This window comes from Suricata suricatta, chromosome X, assembly GCF_006229205.1.
Source record: "Suricata suricatta isolate VVHF042 chromosome X, meerkat_22Aug2017_6uvM2_HiC, whole genome shotgun sequence".
In the NCBI taxonomy this organism is placed as follows: domain Eukaryota; kingdom Metazoa; phylum Chordata; class Mammalia; order Carnivora; family Herpestidae; genus Suricata; species Suricata suricatta.
Window position 1 is genome coordinate 33,972,206 of NC_043717.1, and position 23,564 is coordinate 33,995,769.

A 23,564-nucleotide genomic window follows, 5' to 3' on the forward strand; every position below is an offset into this window, starting at 1 on the left:
AACTAATAGAACAAACACTGTATGTTAACTGTTCTGGAACACACACACACACACACACACGCGCGCGCGCGCGTATATATTTGTTTATTGGTTGATTTTTTAAAAAAAATTTAAAAAGAATGGGAAGGTTTGGGGGAATTACCTTATGTATGTCCAGTTCTCGTTCTGGCTCTTCCTTCCCTTTCATAAGTTAGGCATTTGGTATTTTCTCTTTGGCAGGATGATGTTAAAAGAACAGGTGAAACTGGTGTTGAAGAGACGATCTTAGAAGGCCATCTTGGGGTAACAAAAGAATTACTGGCCTTTCAGGCCCCTGAGAAAAAGTATCATATTGGTTGTGAAAAAGGAGGTGCTAATCTCATTAAAGTAAGTTTTGTCCTAAGCTAGATATCGTAACCTCCTAAATGTTTATTACCAAATCTGTCAGTTAATAATATGTCTTTGGTGTATTATCTTGATCTTTTCTCTCTTCTGCTTTTTAAGAATCATTTTAGAGGTTACAATAAGTTTTAAAATACAGTTTCTAAATTTTGTTTAATAAAATGAGTACTATGTATCTCATCAATAAGCACTAATTTTTTATTTAGAATATCTGAATTTTTTTCACTTCATCGGACTATTTAAAACAAGACAAATCTATAAGACTGTGTATCTTTTTTATCATTTTTTTAAATGAGTTTCTTTACATATGTGTAACTAAAGGAAACAAAAAGTGTCATTTTAGTACGTTATTTTCAAAATGGGCTTTTGGGGTGCCTGGGTGGCTCCATCATTTATGCGTCTGACTTTGATTGCAGATCAGGTCATGGGATCAAGCCCTGTGTCAGGCTCCATGCTTGGAATTCTCTGTCCCATTCTGTCTCTCAAAAAACAAAACAAAACAAAACAAAAAAAACAAAAATGAGTTTTGGTATATACATATGATTAAAGGAATGAACTTCTTTAAAATGTAAATTTTAAGTGCTATAGTTAACTTGCTCTTGGTGCTTCAAAAAAATTTTTAGCCTGAGAAATTGGGTAGAAGTTGTAGTAAATAGTGGTTTGAAGTGGAATCTTTTTATTAGAAAATTAAAAAACAAAAATAGAAAATCCAAGTAAGTGTTTTCAGATGTGATGATACCTTTAATTCTGACCATTTCAACACTTTCCTTTCTAAGAGACATTTTCTTTCTTTAAAAAAAAAAAAAGTGTGTATATATACATATGATACACACAAATTTGTCGTATATATAAACATATAAATGCATGTATAATATAATAGGCATATAATTGCTAAATGTATAATCCTTTTTTCATCTCTTGTAGGAATTAATTGATGATTTCATCTTCCCTGCATCCAATGTTTACCTGCAATATATGAGAAATGGAGAGCTGCCCGCTGAACAAGCAATTCCAGTCTGTAGCTCTCCAGCTACCATTAATGCTGGTTTTGAGTTACTTGTAGCATTAGCTGTTGGTTGCGTGAGGAATCTCAAACAGATAGTAGATTCTTTGACTGAAATGTATTACATTGGCACAGCAATAACTAGTAAGTATACTAAAATGCAGTGTTGTGATGATAGGTAGTTCTCTTATGTGTTCAAATTCTATTTTCTTATTTTTCTTATAGTAAACATCTTCAACTCCTGTTTTTCTTTCAGGGAACTAGCAATTGGATGTGTAATTTAACACCATTAAAAGCAAGGAGCTTTGATGTAGAAAAATTATCAGTTTATTAAATGTCTTCCTGTAAGAGGTTTGAATATTTATCAAAAAAATAAATTTCATCTCAGTCAAATCTGTCTGGAGTAAAACCCAAACTACGGAGTAATAACTAGTCAAAATGTGTGCTAGAGTTCACCGTTAAAACTCAAGTTGCAAAACAAAAAAACTCAAGTTGCATGGCTTTTAGAAAACCTTTTAGGCTCTCACTTAGAAGCTCTTTAATATTTTCATATGAGCTTGAAGGAAATCTGGTTTTAAAGAGTAGAAGATGAAAAGATAACCCTCTGATGCACCATATGTCCTCAGTTAATGCCCACATGAAGCCCTTGAAAACAGTTGTAGGCTCCAGATCTTAGAGATGTAGAAACTGAGGCTCCAAAGAGATTCAGGCAGTATTCAATGACGAAAAAAGCAGAAATAAACATAACAGAGGCTGTTTTGATTTAAGAGAAAACCAGTGTTTATCTACAAAGCTTAAGGATGTGTCATTGATCATAGTAAATCCTTAACATTTTAGGAGGTTCTAATTAAACTGACTGCTTAAAAGGTTAGACCTGAGGCGCCTGGGTGGCTTAGTTGATTAAGGTTGAGATCTTGTGGTTTGTAGGTTCGACCCCCCACATTGGGCTCTGTGCTGACAGCTCAGAGCCTGGAGCCTGCTTCAGATTCTGGGTTTCTCTCTCAAAAATGAATAAACAGTAGAAAACAGGTTTTTTTAAGTTTAAAAAAAAAAAAAAGACCTTTAGCTGTTCTACCAAATCTATGTTAGGTAAGTGCAGTTTTTGTTTTAACTTAAAGAAGGGGCTTTGTTTTTTAATAAATGCACATATTTATTCATTTAATTTTCAGTAAGTTGAAATCCTCAAGGGATAAGTATTGCAGATTCTGTGTCCAGTGGCCTTAGCAGGAAGCTTGCTTTAAAATTTGGCATGAACCATACCAGGGCATCCATGAATAGGGTTACCTTTCCTCAGATTACTCTGGTTTTGTTCAGTTTCCCACCATGAGTCAATGTGTTGTTCTTTGCTTTGTACACATGAGCACATCTCTTACCCAGGTAGAAATATTTCATCTTGGATGTGAGCACCTTTAATTTTAAGATGAGCTATGTGCTCACTCTGGTTTTGTAGGACCCCTCGTCTAGCCAGCAAAAGGTAGCCTTGGACCACAGCCTTCCAGATTTGCTATTTTAGAAGTCCTTTTTTGAGTATCCTTCACAGGCTTGAAGATGGCAGAAACTGAAAGGCTACTTTGTTTTTGAAGTAGTACACTGGCATGGTAAAAATTTGAAGTACCAAAGAAGCTACATACTAAAAAATATGTTTCCTGCCTATTTTAGTGCTGGCTCCCCTTTGATAGCTGTAAAACTGTTATGTCAATTCATGTCTATATGGAAATTCCACATATAAAAATTTTTTTGTTGTTGGTTTTTTACTACAAATTGGTGTATGTGCACACGGTGTCTTTATTTTTTCTTTATATGTCTGCAATTGTTCCCTGTCAACACATATATTATATATTTGCCTAATTCCATTTATTGGCTATATATTTTACAACTCAGTATACTGTAATATATTTAAGCAGTCCCATAATCAGTGATAATGTTTACACGGTTTCCGGGTTTATACTAGGTAGAGGGAAATGTACGGTAATTTACAATTCTCACAGAACTTTCAAACACTATTTCATAGTAACATTGTGGCTACAGGCAAAGCAAGTGTTACTCTTACATTTATTTGTAAGAAAACAAACTTACCTGAAGGCGAAAGAGTTGGTAAGCATCAGAACCTGGATGTGAACCCAGTGGTGCTAGAATGCTTTATTAACATGTCATGTCAGAATGAATTTGAAGACCCTTTATAAAACCTACAAAAGTAGGAAAAAAGTTAACAATGACTAAATAATGAAACTAAAATAAAGTGTGAGCACATAGAAATCAGCTTTATACAATCTAGTGAGACTGTTTCTGACACTTCTATAGAAGCAACATCCGGTAAAATGGGAGTTCTCCTGTAGTGGGGTGTAGGAATCCCTACAGTGATAGAAATGCATATTCGGTGCACGCTTCAGCTGCCTGGAGAAGAAGTGGGGTTGTTGGATGTTAATTTATCCGCTTAATCGAGCTAACCGTGGACAAAAGGACTGTATTCATGCTACAAGAATCTTTTCTCCTTTCTCAGCTTGTGAAGCACTTACAGAGTGGGAATATCTGCCACCTGTTGGACCCCGCCCACCTAAAGGATTTGTGGGGCTGAAAAATGCTGGTGCTACTTGTTACATGAATTCTGTGATTCAGCAACTCTACATGATTCCTTCCATCAGGAACGGTATTCTTGCAATTGAAGGCACAGGTAGTGATGTAGATGATGATATGTCTGGGGATGAGAAGCAGGACAATGAGGTAAATTTTATTTAGCATTTTTGTTTTCTGTTTGAAATTCTGGTACCAAATACTGTCATTCTCTCTTACGGAGTGTTGTACTTTGACTGGACTTGTTGACGTAGATTTAAAAATAAAGCTAGACTCTTCCCAGCATGGACTGATGAGTCTTAACATAGTATCGTGCTCTCTATCTACCAGACTTTAAACTGAAGTTAATGTTCATGATAGTTTATTTTTTCAAGCAGCTGTTCACATACTCCATTTTTGTATGTGAAAAGTGTTTACTGTGATTAGGAGTGTGCATAATATAAGGATTTTCATTTTTATAACAGTTTGTATTTTCACTTTTCTACTTGATATTTTTAATTATATTGCCATTAATTTTTTCCAAGTTGTATACTATGCCAGTTTCATTATCTGTGCTTGCTTTTAGGTTACTTTCACATTTGCCCCAGATGATAGTTCTTCTTACTTGGGAAACACACTTCTCTGTACTTTAAATATTACATGGTCTTGTCAGAATTTACGCTGCCTGCCGAATATCTAGTGCACAATAAAGCAGCGTAGGAATTAGGTTGTAGCGGCCGATCAGATTGGACATAATGGTGGCACAGTTCTGTAAAGAAGAGAATATTGCGAAACTTAAGTTGTGGTCCTTCCTATATTTCTTTTCTTTTATTTGATCTTTTCCTGTTCATGGTGTTGGTGAGAACTGCAGAGAGAAGCCAGAGTGTTTTAATTGTAGGTAATGTCTTCAGTGGTTCTTTCCTCATTCCCTCTCTTCAGTCACCAGAACTATTTGCTCTGAGGTAGTTTAACACTTACAGGGCTTTTGAAACACAGACTTGTCCCAATTCCTTCCCAGATCTACTGAACCACATCATCCACGGCTTAGGACCTGCACATTTTTTACTTTTTTCTTTAAAAAAAATTTTTTTTAATGTGTATTTTTGAGAGAGAGAGAGTGCGCATGAACAGGGGAGGGGCAGAGAGCAATGGAGACACAGATTCTGAAGCAGGCTCCAGGCTCTGAGCTGTCGGCATAGAGACCAACATGGGGCTTGAACTCACAGAATGCAAAGTCAGACACTTAGCCGACTGAGCCACCCAGGCGCCCCTATTTTCTACTTTTTAAAAAAGCTTTATAATGGGGCCGCCTAACACCTTTGTCTGATTTGGAAACACTGCTCCGAGTGGAAATTGAAATTCTAGTTCTGTAGCCCATCACATCTCTGGAATGATGAGGGTAAGCACAGGGAGAGAGAGCTAATTAATACTCTCAAAAAGTAAATAAGGCAGACAAGATAGGATAAGGCTTCCAATAAGGTGTCCCATCTTTGCTGTCATGGGACCTTCTGCTCTGTGTTGTCTCAGCTCTGTACTGCACTTGTGGGGTTTTGTGGTTTTTTTGCCTGTTGGCTGTGTTCTTCTTTCCTCTCCCTAACCTGGGAGTTTCTCATGGGCAAGGACTGGATGATATCTGTTTCTATATTCAGGGTCTCTGATGCCACAAACTTCTTTCCATCTCTACAAACATAGCTGTTCTGGGTACCTAATATAAGTGGAATCGTACCGTATTTGTCTTTTTTGTTACTGGCTTATTTCACTTAACATAATGTCTCAAAATTTATCCATGTTCTTGCATGTGTCCAAATTTTCTCCCTTTTTAAGGCTGAATAACATTCCATTGTATGGATACACCACGTTTTGTTTATTTGTCCATCAGTGGACTCTTGGGTTGCTTCCGCCTTTTGGTCACTGTGAATAGTACTGCTGTGAACATGTGTGTACAAATATCTCATCGAGGCCTTTCAGTTCTGGGTATATACACCCAAATGGAATTGCTGGATCTTGTGGTAATTCTGCTTTTAATTAATATTTAAGGAACTGGTCCACAGTGGCTGCACCGCTTTACGTTTCTGCCAACAGTGCACAAGGGTTCTAGTTTCTTCACACAAGAGTTTTTAATTTTCTTGAGGGCTAGTATGTCTCATTTTTCTTTTCATTACTGGAGCTTTTGCTGTCCTGTCCAGTAATTATCACCAAATCCAATGTTGTGACATTTTTATCCTATCTTTCCTTCTAAGAGCTTCATATTTTTAGCTGTTGCATTCAGATCTTTGATCTGTATTGAGTTAATTTTTGTACCTACTGGAAGAGTCCAACTTTATTCTTCTGCGTACAGATAGCTACATTTTCCAGCATCATTTTTGAGTAGTACTACTCTTAATATGCATACTTTATTGATTGTTTATAGTTCTGAGTACCTCATAATCCTCACCACAGCTGCATATCCCCACGAGGAAAATGAAGCTTACAAAAGTTAAGTAGCTGACTTACTCGAGGTTACCTGACTTCTCAATGGCAGCGCCTGCATTGGGGTCCAGTTCAGTCTAAGTTACACACTACACTCTGCTGTGTTTCCTTTATTATCAGCCTTTCCCATGCATGGTTAGCATATCCTTTATGACAACTCCTCTGAAATGGTGGAGATAAACACTAGTACTATAAATTAAAACTTATAAATTGGAAGTTAAGTGCTTTGGAAATAAAAGTACAAGTGATTAATCATTTGTTCACTAACTGTTGGGCATTTGTCTCAATATATTTAACTGTACTTTAAAGTTAGATTAGCTTATTAATGATATTTTTTTCGATTGTAGAGCAATGTTGATCCCAGAGATGATGTATTTGGATATCCTCAACAATTTGAAGACAAACCAGCATTAAGTAAAACAGAAGACAGAAAAGAGTATAATATTGGTGTTCTCAGGCACCTTCAAGTCATCTTTGGTCATTTAGCTGCTTCTCGACTACAGTACTATGTGCCCAGAGGATTTTGGAAACAGTTCAGGTAAACTATAAGTGGACAATAATGGGGATACTGCTTAAACCTTTATGAACATCCCCATTTACTAACATTAAACTTCTAAAATACATGTTGGAAGGCATCTTTATGTTGAATATTTAAGCAGTAGTATACTTGCCCCTGAAGAACATGGGTTACAGCTCCACTGGTCCACTTAAAAACAGAAAGTTTTTCCCCCTAGTGAATACAGTACTTTAAATGTATTTTCTTTTCTCTATGGTTTCTCAGTAGCATTTTCTTTTCCTTAGCTTACATTATTATGAGAATATACATAATACATAAAACATAAAAAATATGTGTTAATTGTCTGTTTATGTTATAGGTAAGACTTCCAGTCTACCGTAGGCTATGAGTAGTTAGGATTTGGGGAGTCAAAAGTTCCAGGCAGATTTTCAACTGCATGGTGTCGGTGCCCCGAATCCCTATGTCCAAGGGTCAGCTATAATATTAAAAGTTTACTACTTAGGGTTTTCCCCCCCTCTCTCAAAGTTGGAGATAGAAAGTGTTCTACTTTAGAGAGGCAGCATTCTTTTGTCTCTTACAATCTTGGTAATTTTTTTATTTTTTAAATTTCTAATGTACAGAAGTAGTAAGAATAGTGTGAACCCCATATGTAGTCATCATCCAACTTCAGTTGTCAACTCATGCCCAATCTTGTTTATATTCCCCACCTACTTTTTTCCAGATTGTTTGAAGCACATCTCACACATTTTCATCTATAAATATTGCAGTATTTATCTCTGATTTTTAAAAACATAAGCATAATACTATTATTGTGTTCATAAAAATCCTTAATATCTTTGTCAGTGTTCGTATTTACTAATTTTCTCACCATTTTTTTTACTATATATATTTTTTTTTAATTGGGATCTAAATGAAGTCCATGTACCTCAAATGTTGGTCTGACTCTTCTCTCTTCTAATCTTTCTTCACTCTTTGAAATTTGTTGGAAAAAACCAGGTAGTTTGCCCTGTAAAGTTTCCCACCATCTGGATTTTATTGATGAGATCCCTGTGTTTTTTTTTTTTTTGTATTTTCTGTTTTCCTCAGTTCTATAAATAACTAGTGAGAACTAGACACTTGATCAGATTGAGGTGGCATTTTTCTCTTTTTTTGAAATGATAGTCAAAGCTACTTTATAGGTGGTAATGTTTACCTCTGTGAGGAGAGTAACATAATGTCTGTCTCCCATGATAACAGCCATTGATGGTCATTGCCTAAAGTATTTCATCAGGGTAACAACATGACAGTATTGTAATTTCATCATTCTCTCATTTATTAGCTAGAATACATCTATAAAGAGATACTTTCCTCACCAACAACTGGGTGTCCTCATGTACAATTTTCTAGGAAAGGTGGAATAGCTTTTTTTTTTTTTTAAATTCTCAATTATATCTTGGGTTTTTTTATTTAAACACTTCTCAGCATCTCTTCAAGGTCTCTCACACACAGTTGGGAGCCGGGGAAGCAAAGGGTCATTCCTGCCCCCACCTTCCCTGCTTCTGTTGGAACAGCTTCCCTTTTCCCTACAAGGTCACTGTTTTGATTTGTTTTGAAAACTGCTTCATAGTATGATGACTTTCCTATGACTCACTGCACAAATTTCTCTGATTCCCCTAACTAGTCCCCCTGCTTAATCCATACTACTGGTGTGCATGCTCCACCCTCCTTCCCAGCTCTGGTTTTACTCTTTCTATTCCATCACCTGGCACACCATTCACCCTCCTCTCTGCCTACCTCTGGTTTTTTGTTTCCCAGCCTGTCCCATCTCTGCCTTAAGGCTTTTAGCGTTTCTGTTCTTCTTCTTCCAGATTACTCTCACATTTTTTGTACTTCTATTTTAACATTTATCATTGTTATAAATCATTTTTGCTCTTATAATGTTTTTTGTTTCGTGCGTGTATAGGTTTTTTTTCTTTTATTTCTTTATTTTGAGAGAGGAGGAGAGAGAATCTCAAACAGGCTCCACACTTGTCAACAGAGCCCAACGCAAGGCTCCCTCTCACGATCTGTGAGGTCATGAACCGAGTTGGACGCTCAACGACTAATCCACCCAGGCGTCCCTCTCTTCTAATGTGTTTCCATTTTGATTTCTAAATTACTTCCTATGCCAGTGGAGCTTCCTGTTTATATAGACTAGCACTTCTACATTAATCTTTTTTTTAATAATTTTTTTAATGTTTTATTTATTTTTGATACAGAGAGAGACAGCATGAGAGGGGGAGGGGCAGAGAGAGAAGGACACATTGAACCAGAAGCAGGCTCCAGGCTCTGAGCTAGCTGTCAACACAGAGCCTGACGTGGGGCTTGAACCCACAAACGTGAGATCTGACCTGAGCCGAACTCGGAGGCTCAACCGACTGAGCCACCCAGGCACCCCAAGATTAATCCCTTTTTTTGAAGAGTTTAGACCAATTGTCTTACAGAATGTCTCTGACTTCTGTGATTATCTCCTCATGATTAGATTCAGGTTAAACTTTTTTTGGCAAGAAAACTACAGTAGGTGGTATTAAGTGCTTCTTACGACATTGGGAGATACATGGTGTCAGTTTATCTGATTATTGGTGACATTAACTAAGTGTCTTAACAGATCTGTTCATTGTGAAAGTATCTTTTCCCTTTTGTAATTAATGGTTAACTGTATGTTTGAAAGTTTGGGGAATCAATGATAATTTAAAAGTAAGTAGAAGGCATTAGTGTCATTTCCAATGATGAAACAAATTGATTTTTTTATTTTAAACTCAGCTGTATAAAAATTAAATAAAATTGGACCAAGATTATTTACTATGTAGAAAAAAATGTTACAAATAATATATCAAAAGACAATTCCTCTAGCATATTTAAAATATATTTGTCATATCTCTTGCTTAGAACGCTTTCCAACTTATACTCTCTATGTATGTCACTCCGTAAATAAAAATTAAATGTCATTGATACTTTCCAGCATATATAGGTTGCTAGCAGTGTCTGTTCTCAGTTTTGTGGAACACCTAAACAAAGGTTTGTTTTCTCAAGATTTGCATACTTTAAGTACTCAGATTACTCAAAAGTGATCATGCCAATCCTTTCTCTTTTCAATTGGAAAAAGCAGTTTAAGATTAAATAGGGGTGCCTGGGTGACTTGGTTAGTTGGGCATCAGAGTTTGGCTCAGGTCATGATATCACAGTTTGTGAGTTTGGGCCTCACGTCAGTTTCTCTGCCCCTCCGCACTCTTTCTCTCTTGCTTACTCGCTGTCTCAAAAATAAAATTTTTTTTAAGAAGTAAACTACTCTTTGCACTGTACCTATAACCTGAAATTTAAGCATAATGAAAGAAATAATTTATAACCTCTACCTAAGAATGAGATCCACCACATACTGTCTTCAACTAGAATCAGTGAATGCACTTACCATGTTACCTAAAGCAGCCTCCTTTGTTAGAGCCATCATGCCTGTCAGCCATCCTGGCTGTTTATGGCAGCTCCTCCCCACTGGAGTGCACTTTAACTCTGAACCTCACTTTCTCTCCCACTGCACTCTACATAAAAGAGCATTTGTTTTTTCTACTTAGGTAGTTGAGGAGGAAAAATGTGTTTCTGTATTGGCATTTGTGGTTGTATTTTTTTTCGGGAAAAAAATTGCATGTATTCTGAGAATATCACACGTTACATATTTTATTCCATTTTTTAGGCTTTGGGGTGAGCCTGTTAATCTGCGTGAACAGCATGATGCTTTAGAATTTTTTAATTCATTGGTGGATAGTTTAGATGAAGCTTTGAAAGCCTTAGGACATCCAGCTATGCTAAGTAAGGTCTTAGGAGGTTCCTTTGCTGATCAGAAGATTTGCCAAGGCTGCCCACATAGGTAAGTGCTGATTATACATTTAAAGTTGTACTGTTTATTTACTAACAAAAATAAAACATTTATTAGTACTGTACAAGAGTAGAGTATACCACCAATTTAACTGTGCCTCAGACTGGATGAATTACACAGTATGGGTACCTCACTTGGTGGGTTTTGATTTTGTGTGTGGTGATGGTGTTTTCATGGAGGTTTTTGGTTTTTTTGTTTTGGGGTTTTGTTTTGGTTTGGGCTGGTCAAATAACTTTTGGTTCCTTTTCTTTTATGGATGGTCATTCCTGGGGAAATCAAATAACATTTTGCCAGTAGCTACAGATGTTACTTATAAATTTGCCCTTTATCTTAGAATTAAAGTAAGTAAGCTTTGAAGATGACAGGTTCCTCTATAAGAGAAATACTAATTTAAAAAAAATTTTTTTTTTAGATGTTTAGTTTTGGAAGAGAGAGAGAGTGTGAGTGAGTGGGGGAGGGGCAGAGAGAGAGGTAGACACACATAATCTGAAGCAGGCTCCAGGCTCTAAGCTGTCAGCACAAAACGTGACATGGGGCTCAAACTCATGGCCCATGAGATCATGACCTGAGCTGAAGTTGGACACTTAACCAGCTGAGCTACCCTGGTGCCCCTAAATTTTAGAATAGTATTGATTATGGTGAGACGCCTGGGTGGATAAATTGGTTAAGCATCCAACTCTTGATTTTGGCTCAGATCATAATCTCATGGTTCATGACCTCAAGCCTTGCATCATTCAGGCTCTGCGCTGATGGTGCAGAGCCTGCTTGAGATTCTGTCTCTGCTCCGCCTTTGCTTGTACTCTGTCTCTCTTAAACATTTAAAAATTTAAAAATAAAATCGCCAACAGGGCGCCTGGATAGCTCAGTCAGTTGAGTGTACAACTTTGGCTCAGGTCATGATCTCGTCGTCTATGAGTTTGAGCCCCACATCAGGCTCTGAGCCTACTTCGGATTCCGTGTCTCCCTCTCTCTTTGCCCCTTCCCCACTTGCGCTGTCTCTCAAACAAACATTTAAAAAAAAAAAAACCTTTAAACAATAAAATAGCATTGATTATGGTGAATACCCTTGAAGTATGTTTTCAGTGGAAAATAGAGCAAGAGTCAACTCAACAAATTGTGTTTTTGACTGGAAAGTGAACTTGATTAGGGCCTTTTACTGAAAATCGCTAAATGACTGTTGAAGTTCACTCTTGTAGGTACACATTTATCCCTGTTACTTGGAAGTTTTACTTCGGAACTTCTCTTGCATGTTATTAATTTTGGTTTATAATCACTTTTCACCAAAATATCACAGTAAGATAGTATCTTCTACAAGCCCAAACAGTATTACATACAGTGTTATATGTGTATATGGCTGGTAGGAGTGCTTCATTTTTGATCAAAGGGAAATGATTAGCAGAGAGGTAATGAGAAGTTTCCGTGACGGTAAACCATTCACTCAAAACAGGACCAAGTATTGTTCATGTAGCCTGGACAACTTTTGGTCCTTTAGGAAGACCTTTTGCATTAGGTGGATAATAAAACTGTCATTTTAACCTTTTGTTTTTAATTACTGATAAAATAGCCAACTTCTTAGTCATTCTAATTGGTCCTTCTTGGTTTTAGATTTGGTTTCATTTTGTTTTCAAAGTTATTTGGGAATTACTGCTTTTCTTTGCTATGTGAAAATGTCCAGAGAGCATGATCATAAGTAAGATCCCTGAAGCTTAGATACCTGCTCCACAAGTCTTGTTCTTAGTATATGCCAGGAGGTTACCTAAAGAATCCCAAGTCTGTCTGTTTTTAGGGCATTATTTATATAGATCACGGGTTAACACACTGCCCCATAGGTCAAATCCAGCCTTGCATCTGTTTTTATAAAGAGTTATTAGAAAAGACCCATCTCCTCACCTGCTCTCTGGCTGCTTTCCCCATTACAGCACAATCAGACCTCACAGCCCAAGTTAAAAGCTTATAATCATTACTTTTTATAGAAAAATGTTGTTGGCTTCTCATCTTCAGATGTCCTACTTTTTAAGTGAAGTCATAAGTTTTGACTTTTTTTCTCTTTTATAGGTTGTTTCCTGATTATAGTAGCAACAGGCTTAATACCTACTTCACATTCCATTCTTGCCACTTACAAATACCTTTATTTGTCTACTTTTTTTCCCCTAACTATACTGAAAAGCCCTAAATACAAGGGACTGTCTTCAACAGTAACTGTCCAGAGTACTTTTATGGAAAGCTCTTTGAATATAGTTGTTGAAGGAATGAATTTGATGGTTGAGAGTATTCCCATATCCCATGTTCTGAATTTATGGAATGTGTCTCCTCTGATATCTCAAAATCTCCTTGCTAGAAAATTTTCACAAGGTGGGACTCTGTCTCCTCAGATTGCTTATCTCCTATTCATTGGTGTGTTCAAACTTGTTTAAGGTTTCCATTACAGAGAAGAAGGACCATTTAAAAATCCAGCCCATTAATAGTTTAAAATGACCTTTTCAGAAGTTGATGAGTACATGCTTTGGTCTTGGCATTTATTTACCATCTCAGCAGATGATGGTGGAAGCAGCCCAGTAGACTATAAAGACCTTAAGCTGTGAAGCTAGACAGACCAGCTTCAGAACCATTTGCCTTGTCATCTTGAGCAGATTAACCTTTCTGAACCCCAATTCCTTCATCTCTGAAACGGAGATGGTGCAATTTCTCTAGCAGGTTTGTCATCAAGACAACCTGGTGCATAGATAGTGTATAAACAGTGTGGTGCCCAACACTGGATAAGTGACCCCAAAACGTGTCATTTATTGCTAACATTCTAGGACTTAACGGGTTTCATGTTAAAAATATCACAAATTTAGTTTTCATTAAGTCTGTAACTAAAAATACTTAGAAGACTAAGAAATCCTTTTTGATTATTTCTTAAATGATATCTTTAGATACGAGTGTGAAGAATCTTTTACGACTTTGAATGTAGACATCAGAAATCACCAAAATCTTCTTGATTCTTTGGAACAGTATGTCAAAGGAGATTTATTAGAAGGTGCAAATGCATATCATTGTGAAAAATGCAATAAAAAGGTATGACTTAACTCGGTTTTTAAAATAATTATGATTACCTTTAATGGATTTGAAAGTTGATTGCCTTTGTCATCAGAGTTCACCCTCTTTTTATTCCCTATCCTGCTTTGTTAGAGTGGTAGCAGAAGGTAGTTAAGATAATGAATATAAAGGCTTTTCAGGGATAGAAGATTGAGAGAAACTAGTGCCTGAAGGGCTAGAGAAACAGGAAATTAGAGTGAACACTTTAGAAATCATAGTAGCTTAATATCACCTTCTCTTGTCAGAGTTCCACATACACTTCCCATCCATATCCAACCAAACTGCGATTGAACCCCTCAAAGCTATAGAGCTGATGGGAAAACATTCCTCCTTTCCTGTCCAGTTACTTGTAAGGACCAAAAAGTTTACTGAAACCTTCATTACTTGATTTGGTCACATCAGATTTTTAGACCCACATGATGAAGTTTTATCTCTGGGCACTTACCAGCACATACAGTAAATAATGTGTATCTTCTGGGCTCCCAAACTCTCTCCCGTCCCAGTCACCTGTAGTGTTTTGACATTTACACACCACCTAAGGAGATATTAAAGTCTAGAGGTAGAGATGAGAGCTGTAAAGCCATATTATATTGCCTGTCACCCACAGCTCTGAGACTTGAGGCAAGTGACTCCATCTCTGTGCTGCCTCTGATTGCCTCCCCATTACCATTCAGTCATTCCTGTCTGGTAGACTGTTAGCATTAAACTTGCTACTGCTCAGACAGTACTGAGTGTACTACTTGGCACTTAATGGCCCAATAAATACTAGCTGCTATTACATTTCTTCTGTTGGCTCATAACAAAGCACACCTTCATTAGAATAACAGTAAGTGTCAAACAATTAATAATGGTTAGATGGCAGTGACAATATAGAAACCAGGCAAGCAGTGAGTAATGTCTGTGTCACTACTTTTTGCAATTTGTAACAAGTGGCATCAGTTATTTCCATATTATTAGCATTAGCATTTTTTGAAATACCCACTGTGACAGAAATCCCTTGATCATACTCATTGCCGTGTGTTTGTTTGCATTTATAACCTCAGATTTGTCTTTTTTTTCTTCTTCAGATTTGTCTTAAAGAGAATTTAATACTACAGTTTTCTAGGGGGTTTTTTTGCGGTGGATTATTAAAGAACATCTAGTAACTTGCTCTGTTTATTTTAGGTTGATACCGTAAAGCGCTTGCTAATTAAGAAATTACCTCCTGTTCTTGCCATCCAACTGAAACGATTTGACTATGACTGGGAAAGAGAATGTGCAATCAAGTTCAATGATTATTTTGAATTTCCTCGCGAGCTGGACATGGAGCCTTACACAGTTGCAGGTGTTGCAAAGCTGGAAGGAGATAACGTAAACCCAGAGAGTCAGCTGATACAACAGAATGAGCAGTCTGAAAGTGAGACGGCAGGAAGCACGAAGTACAGACTCGTGGGTGTGCTAGTGCACAGTGGCCAAGCAAGTGGGGGACATTATTATTCATATATCATTCAAAGGAATGGTGGAGATGGCGAGAGAAATCGCTGGTATAAATTTGATGACGGAGATGTAACAGAGTGTAAAATGGACGACGATGAAGAAATGAAAAACCAGTGTTTTGGTGGAGAATACATGGGAGAGGTATTTGATCACATGATGAAGCGCATGTCATACAGGCGCCAGAAAAGGTGGTGGAATGCTTACATACTTTTTTATGAACGACTGGATACCATAGACCAGGGTGATTTGATAAGGTACATATCCGAGCTTGCTGTCACCACAAGACCCCATCAGATTATTATGCCATCGGCCATTGAGAGAAGTGTGCGAAAGCAGAACGTGCAATTCATGCATAACCGAATGCAGTACAGTTTGGAATATTTTCAGTTCATGAAAAAACTCCTTACGTGTAATGGTGTTTACTTAAATCCTCCACCAGGTGAGTATCAAGAATTTAGCTTTTTTTTAGGGGTGCCCCAGTAGCTCCATCAGTTAAGTTTCAGACTTTGGCTCAGGTCGTGATCTCATGGTTCATGAGTTTGAGGCCTGCATTGGGCTCTGCACTGACAGCTCAGAGGCTGGAGCCTGCTTCAGATTCTGAGTCTGCCTCTCTCCCTCTGCCCCTCCCCTGCATTTGCGCACATGCACTCACTCTCCCCAAAATAATATTTTTTTTATTTTTATTTTTTTAATATAACTTATTGTCAAGTTGACTTACAACACCCAGAGTCCATCCCAGCAAGTGCCCTCCTCAATGCCCATCACCCATAAAAATAAATATTTTTTAAAAAATAAGTTTTCGGGGGCGCCTGGGTGGCTCATTCGGTTGAGCCTCCGACTTCGGCTCAGGTCAGATCTCACATTCATGGGTTCGAGCCCCGCTTCGGGCTCTGTGCTGACAGCTGGCTCAGAGCCTGGAGCCTGCTTCTGGTTCTGTGTCTCCCTCTCTCTCTGACCCTCCCTCTCTCATGCTCTGTCTCTCTCTGTATCAAAAATAAATAAAACATTTAAAAAAAAATTTAAAAAAAATAAGTTTTCGGTTAAAAAAAGAATTTAGCTTCTTATTAATGAAGCAGAACTCTTAATTTACTTGGAAGGTTTCTTAAAAGCATCAACACATTTGCATTTTCACTTTGGGCGATTTTAAAGTCGTGTTTCAGATGACTGTTACCTTTGAGCAGCATATAGTGTCTTGCTATTTGGAAAGGAAGGAGCATTTGTTGATTATAACAGTTTGGTTTTGACTTTAGTGGTAGTTTGAAATATCCTTTACTGAACTAAGAATTTCATAAGTAGCAGGGGGCATTTAGGAAAGTTAAAGACTTCTGGAAATCAGTGGAAGTGCAGACTTTTTTGAGAATGGAGCTTAGACATAGAAATTTGCTTGTTTGTTTATAACATACGTGCATTTTTTTTTAGGGCAAGATCACCTGTTGCCTGAAGCAGAAGAAATCACTATGATTAGTATTCAGCTTGCTGCTAGGTTCCTTTTCACCACAGGATTTCACACCAAGAAAATAGTCCGTGGCTCTGCCAGTGATTGGTATTACTTTGGGTTTTCATTCTTATTATATGTAGTTTGGTTCTTTAATATATGGCTTTATTTTTTTTTTTTCACATCACCATAGTCTTGTTTCAGATCTAGAATGAAGAATACAAAACCTCTTGATACCAGTAGTGAGAGAACTCACATTAAAATAATTACTTAAGTTAAACGTGGCCTTTTTGTTCAGAAGCTGGCTTCTCCTTATGTTCTCTTGTATCATATCTTTGACATCCCTGTACAAAAGATTACAGGATGATACTTAAAAGTCTAAGCTATTTAATCAAGAAAGTATTAGTTTTAGCTTCCCTAGATTAAATTCTGCCATAGATTAAAAACCAAAAAAATGAGTCTCCTAAATTTCAAACTGTGAAAGTATAGAGGCCATTATGATACCTCAATTTAACAATTTTCATGTGTTTATCTAGTGGTAAGATGTTATTAAGGGAAGGTTGGGGAAGGGATTGTTTTTGTCATCAAACCTAGGAATAGTTTGGTAATGAATTTGTAGTTTTCATTTCTCTGTGTTGTCACAGAGAATAGACCCAAGATGTAGTAATCCTCTGTGAGAATAGACCCAAGATGTAGTAATCCTCTGTCATTTTCATTTTCATTGGTACTGGAAGTAACCATTGCTGGTTCTCTCCTCCAGTAATAAAAGGTCTTTGATTTTTACTGGGTTCATAGAAACCCATATCTCTACTATATAAGAGACACATCACTGAATTGGTATTCATAGATTTTTGTATTTTGTCTTAGGTATGATGCATTGTGTATTCTCCTTCGTCACAGCAAGAATGTACGTTTTTGGTTTGCTCACAATGTCCTTTTTAATGTTTCAAATCGCTTCTCTGAATACCTTCTGGAGTGCCCTAGTGCAGAAGTGAGGGGTGCATTTGCAAAACTTATAGTTTTTATTGCACATTTTTCCTTGCAAGATGGGCCATGTCCTTCACCTTTTGCATCTCCTGGACCGTCTAGTCAGGTAATTGCCTAATTTTCTTTCTAATGACTAAATGCTTACAAATCTCTTTCCTGGAAGTTGAAGTCACAAGTATATGTACCTCTGTTGGATATGTTTACCTAACAAATGTATGTGCACACACACCACACCACTGATGTATAGGAGTTCTATTGAAAGTACTTCGCAGCAATGAATAGCAATTACTGACTGTTCATTCAATTACAAGCAGTGGCTTAATTATATACGTTGTTATATAGGTTACTTCTAAAATTTTTTTTAATGGTCTTCTATTTATTAAAAATTAAAACAGCATGAAGACTCTATAATGAAATCTACCTCAGATCTTCATTCTCCTTCCTAAGAAGCAACTCTTTTTAATTGTGTGATTAGGCCTTCCAGGAATTTCTGCCCGTGTTGAACTTAACGTGTAAGCGCACACATACACACATATCCCTTTTTTATGCAAGTAGAATTATATTGTACCTATATCTTGTCGCTAAAAAATAGCCAATGTTTTATTCTTTGCAGGCTTACGACAACTTAAGCCTGAGCGATCACCTACTAAGGGCAGTTCTAAATCTCTTAAGAAGGGAAGTTTCAGAGCATGGGCGTCATTTGCAGCAGTATTTCAATCTGTTTGTAATGTATGCCAATTTAGGTAAGAATTTAAGTTTTTATAATTCTGTTTTAATCTAAGTGGCAGAGTCTTTTAAGTCTAGTGATGAAACATTTTTTTTTACTGTACTTTTCACCTTTCGCTTTATGTGTATCTCTGTAATAGACACAGGTCAGGATCTGTGTCTTAGTCATATTTTTATGTCTGCATTTGAAAAAAGTTCCCAGAGGGTTGTGAATAGTCACACAGATCTGGGGAAAGGACTTAGTCTGTACGTAAGTTTTTGTTGAAGTAAACTAAAGTTAGGGATAATATAAATACTCCATTACCCTGTTATTCATATTGTTATCTCTCTTTGAGAAGAGTTTTGAAAGCAGCCTTTCTAACATCACCTGATTGGTGATCCCATATACAACTTACCTTAAAAGTATGTTATCCTGTCTTATATTCAGTCTCTGTTGTTTTTGATTGTGTTCAGATTTTAGTGTTTCTCCCCAACTTGATTGCAAAGATCACAGTTTTGCACAGTAGTGTCAGTAAATGTTTGTCAAATGAATAATGGGTATTATCAAAAATCCTTCCATTGTGATTTTGGTGTTTGTTAATTGGCTTTGTATGAGGTAAATTTCCTGTGATTGAGGTCAAAGTCCCATGCTCCTCTGACTGAGCCAGCCAGACGCCCCTAAAATTATTAAAAAAAAAAAAAAAAAATTTTGTCTTAAAAATTTTTTTTAAATGTTTACTTATTTTTGAGAGAGAGTGCAAGTAGGGGAGGGACAGAGAGAGAGAGAGACACACACACACACTCTCTCTCTCTCTCTCTCTCTCTCTCTCTCTCTCTCCTGGCTTCGGAGAGAGAGAGAGAGACACACACACACACACACACACACACACACTCACTCACTCACTCACTCACTCACTCACTCCGAAGCAGGCTCCAGGCTCTGAGCTGTCAGCAGAGAACCCAATGTGGGACTCAAACTCTCAGACCGTGAGATCATGGTCTGAGCCAAAGCCGGACGCTTAACCAACTGAGCCACCAGGTGCCCCTAAAATTATAAAAATTTCTTTACCAATCAGGTGTTAGTGCACTGATCTCAAATGATTAATTTATTGAGACATTCTGTTTAGAATCTTAGCGATGATAATATTTGGCCAGATTGGGAATGGATTAAAGACTTAGATGACTTTTTAATAACTTTGTTTTTTAAGTTGAAAAGAAGAAAATCCCTTATATCCAAAATTAAGTTATATAATCAAACATCTCTGCCATTCATGTTTTTTTGGGTGTGTGAACTTACTGATTGCCAATTGATCTATGGCCCTTTTAACATAAGCAGCATTCTACTTTTTCTCTGTAGTTGGTCTTTTCCTTTACCTCTCCATACTAGAGATGCTTGGTTATTTGCAGTTGAGACGGGAGAGAATATTACACAAACAAGCAAGTGGAATCTGTATTTCAAATTTAGGCATTCACAACAATCCCATTCTGTTCAATTCCCTTTTTAGGTATTGTCTATTCACAAAGCATACATGATGGACCCTAATGTAATCTAATTAAAGTTTCCCTGCTAAAAGCAAATACAGATCCATAAACTTGAATGTGAAATTCTTAAGACCACATATGCCTTTGGGGTACAGAATTATTTAGATTTAAGAAAGGTAAGGCAGTATATATACCACACATTATGTAACATCCCTATAGCAGTATCCAGGACAGCACCTTATAAACATACATGTTAATATTTCTACAGTAAAAGACGAGTAATCACCCTGAGAGAAGGGATAAATACTATAAATAGCCTCTTGTCACTTCAGGTCAGGTTTTCCCAGCAAACATATTTTGGCCCCCAACTTTACAAAATAATTTTGTTTATATTTATGATAAGAGCTTTTTGAATCTCAGGATTTCAGATAAGGAGTTGTGGACCTGTATTCATTGTACCTGTTAGACTGTGACAATAAAAAGGCCAATGTATTGCCTTATGGGGTATAGAAGCAAATAAAAAGATAACTGCCATAGGGGCACCTGGGTGGCTCAGTCGGTTAAGCCTCCGACTTCGGCTCAGGTCAGATCTCACATTCGTGGGTTCGAGCCCCGCATCAGGCTCTGTGCTGACAGCTAGCTCAGGGCCTGGAGCCTGCTTCAGATTCTGTGTCTCCTTCTTTCTCTGCCCCTCCCCCCCTCATGCTCTGTCTCTCTCTATCAAAAATAAATAAAACATTAAAAAAATAAATTAAAAAAAGATAACTGCTATAAAGTATGTTAATGACTATAATAAGGAAAGTATAAAGTGCTTTGGTAGTCTATCATAGGGATACCAGACCAGATTAGGCGAGTTTAGGGGACTTAATGGAGATGTTGATGTGGGAATTGGTTATTAGGTTTTCTGTACAGAGTGAACAGCAGATGCAGACACTTGGAATAAACTCTGTGGAAGAAGTGAAAGTTATTCAGTCTAGAATTGATGTGCGGTGACGATGGCAGGACAGGGGGGACAGGATTCTCTGATCAGGCTGTGGTGGCAAGCCTTCTGAGGGAGGGATTCTGGACTTATCCTAAGGGCATTGATGAGCCATGGTAAAGTTTTTAATGGACATACCTTATAGAAAGATCAGTCTGACCACAGTGTGGAATAGATTGTAGGGGAATAAGACGAGATTGTTAAAATGATCACAGAAGATCATTGTGGCGTGTGTCAGTTGACGGTGTGGGGATCCAAGTGGACAGATTCTGATGCTTTGTGAGGTCAGTAGAAATCAGCGATTGGATATTAAAGATAGGGGAACACAGAAGAGTTGTTAAGAGTGATACCCAGGATTCCAACTGAGCAGGTAGTGGTGCCATGTACCAGGGGGTGGGGGCAGCACACAGGAAGAACATGCATAAGGGAAATGAAAATTCAGTTTGGGCAAATTGAGTTTGAGCCTATTGGATACCCAAATAGTGATACTCAGTATTCAGTAGAATACTTAAGATACTTGTCTGGAAGTCTTCTGGAATCCTCTGAGTGAAAATAGCTGGAACATGAAGCCATTAGTGTGAATTTGATCATCCAGGAAAAGCATACAGAGTGAGAGGATAGCCTGGTGTGGTAACTTTGAGGAGCATCAGTTTTTCAGAGATAGAGGAAGGAGGACTTAAATAAGACCAAGGAGTGGTATATATTCACGATGGAGTACTACATGGCAATGAGAGGGAATGACATATGGCCCTTTGTAGGAAAGTGGATGGACCTTGAGGGTGTCATGCTGAGCGAAGTAAGCCAGGCAGAGAAGGACAGAAACCATATGTTTGCACTCAGGTCTAGCAGGAAAACAAGAGAGACCTAATGGAGAACCAGGGGGAACGGAGGAGGGAGAGAGAGTTGGGGAGAGAGAGGGATGCAAAACTTGAGAGACTATTGAATGCTGAAAATGAACTGAGAGTTGAAGGGGAAGGGGGAGGGGGGAAAAGAGGTGGTGGTGAGGGTGGAGGGCACTTAAGGGGAAGAGCACTGGGTGTTGTATGGAAAACAATTTGACAATAAAATATTATGGAAAAAAAAAAGACCAAGGAGAGGTAGTTGAAAGATAATAAGAGGAATGCAAGTAGGAGAGGAAGTAGTTATAGTTTAGAACTGTCCCTTAGCTTTGCTCCAGGAAAGGGGGCAGAAACCAAATTGGCATGGGTCAAAGAGGGGGAAAAATAAGAAAATAGAGATGCCACCAAATTTGGGCATAGTTTTCAAGTACCTTAGCTATGGAAGAAATTGAAGAGGAAGTTTACATAAGAATTCTTATTTCTCGCTAGTTTTCATCATCCTCCCTAACCATGAGGATGGCACTGTAGGTTTGTCCCCCAGACGCTGGGACCATAGAAGGTGTTTGTTTTCTTCATGCCTGGTTTGACTGGAATGTCATGGTCAATGTTTCACCATTTTAAAACTTAAATCCAATTATGTGATGTAGATTTGCTGTTCTGGTTAAATAATTCTGAGTGCTAATTAACCATGGTCTTCTGATAATAAAAATTACAGAAAAATATTTAGATAACTACTGCATGATGAAGCCCTTACCATCTGAATTCTTTTCTCCTTTGTAATTAATTCTTCCCACTTCTTCCTTCTTCTTTTGTTAGGTGTTGCAGAGAAGACACAGCTTCTGAAATTGAATGTGCCTGCTACCTTTATGCTCGTGTCTTTAGATGAAGGTCCAGGCCCTCCAATCAAGTATCAGTATGCTGAATTAGGCAAACTGTACTCAGTAGTGTCACAGCTGATCCGCTGTTGCAACGTCTCTTCAAGAATGCAGTCTTCAATCAATGGTAAAATCAAATGCCCCTTTCTTAACATTGGCTTTAAAATACCTCTGGCCATATGTGGTGCCCAGTTAAAAGTAATTCTGAAGATGTTCAAAGATAAGAACAAGAGCCTGACAATCTGTGCCTTGGAATGTTTTATAATATTTTGGGTTCTACACCTTTTTCACATGTTAAAGGGGGTCTTTTCCTGTCTACTTGCTACTGAGGTTGATACTTTGTTTATGAAGTAGTTTACAAATTAACTTTTTATATAGGAAAATAGCAGTGTTGGCATTTAAAGTTTATGTTTTGTCATCCTGGTCTGTCTGATCATTATAATGCCTAGTACTACTTTCTTCATTGTACTTAGAAATATTGATGTAAAATGTTACCTTTTTAAAATACAAAATTCATAAGCTGTTTTCTGTAGTGAAAGCTGTAGATTATTGTGAAGAAGCCTATTGGTTTTTCACTGATGACAAATCTGTATTCTAGGTAATCCTCCTCTTCCCAATCCTTTTGGTGATCCTAATTTATCACAACCCATAATGCCAATTCAGCAGAATGTGGCAGACATTTTATTTGTAAGAACAAGTTATGTGAAGAAAATCATCGAGGACTGCAGTAACTCAGAGGAAACTGTCAAACTGCTTCGTTTTTGCTGCTGGGAGAATCCTCAGTTCTCCTCTACCGTCCTCAGTGAACTTCTCTGGCAGGTTAAAAGAAAACAAACATTCATATGTGTCTATAATTTGATTTGTCATTTGTCATTCCTTTAAACAAGTTATTCACCATG

General features: G+C 37.5%; 1 protein-coding gene and 1 long non-coding RNA gene across 3 annotated transcripts in view; one reads left to right on the plus strand and one right to left on the minus strand.

Moving 5' to 3' along the window:
- The window catches only part of USP9X (ubiquitin specific peptidase 9 X-linked), a 124,657-nt gene that overhangs the window by 92,975 nt on the left and 8,118 nt on the right, over window positions 1-23,564 (plus strand). For both annotated transcript variants that reach the window (XM_029930811.1, XM_029930812.1), the window contains exons 30-41: window positions 220-366; window positions 1,306-1,528; window positions 3,885-4,105; window positions 6,751-6,941; window positions 10,627-10,800; window positions 13,725-13,866; window positions 15,052-15,802; window positions 16,783-16,906; window positions 17,666-17,891; window positions 18,399-18,528; window positions 22,607-22,792; window positions 23,264-23,484. In XM_029930811.1, the coding sequence (XP_029786671.1) occupies window positions 220-366; window positions 1,306-1,528; window positions 3,885-4,105; window positions 6,751-6,941; window positions 10,627-10,800; window positions 13,725-13,866; window positions 15,052-15,802; window positions 16,783-16,906; window positions 17,666-17,891; window positions 18,399-18,528; window positions 22,607-22,792; window positions 23,264-23,484 (2,736 nt within the window). The remainder of the gene's footprint in view (window positions 1-219; window positions 367-1,305; window positions 1,529-3,884; window positions 4,106-6,750; window positions 6,942-10,626; window positions 10,801-13,724; window positions 13,867-15,051; window positions 15,803-16,782; window positions 16,907-17,665; window positions 17,892-18,398; window positions 18,529-22,606; window positions 22,793-23,263; window positions 23,485-23,564) is intronic.
- LOC115284149 lies at window positions 653-14,421 on the minus strand. Its single transcript, XR_003905124.1, has 3 exons — window positions 14,333-14,421; window positions 3,461-3,570; window positions 653-856 (listed from the first exon to the last, which is right to left on the minus strand). It is a non-coding gene; the product is annotated as an uncharacterized LOC115284149 (long non-coding RNA).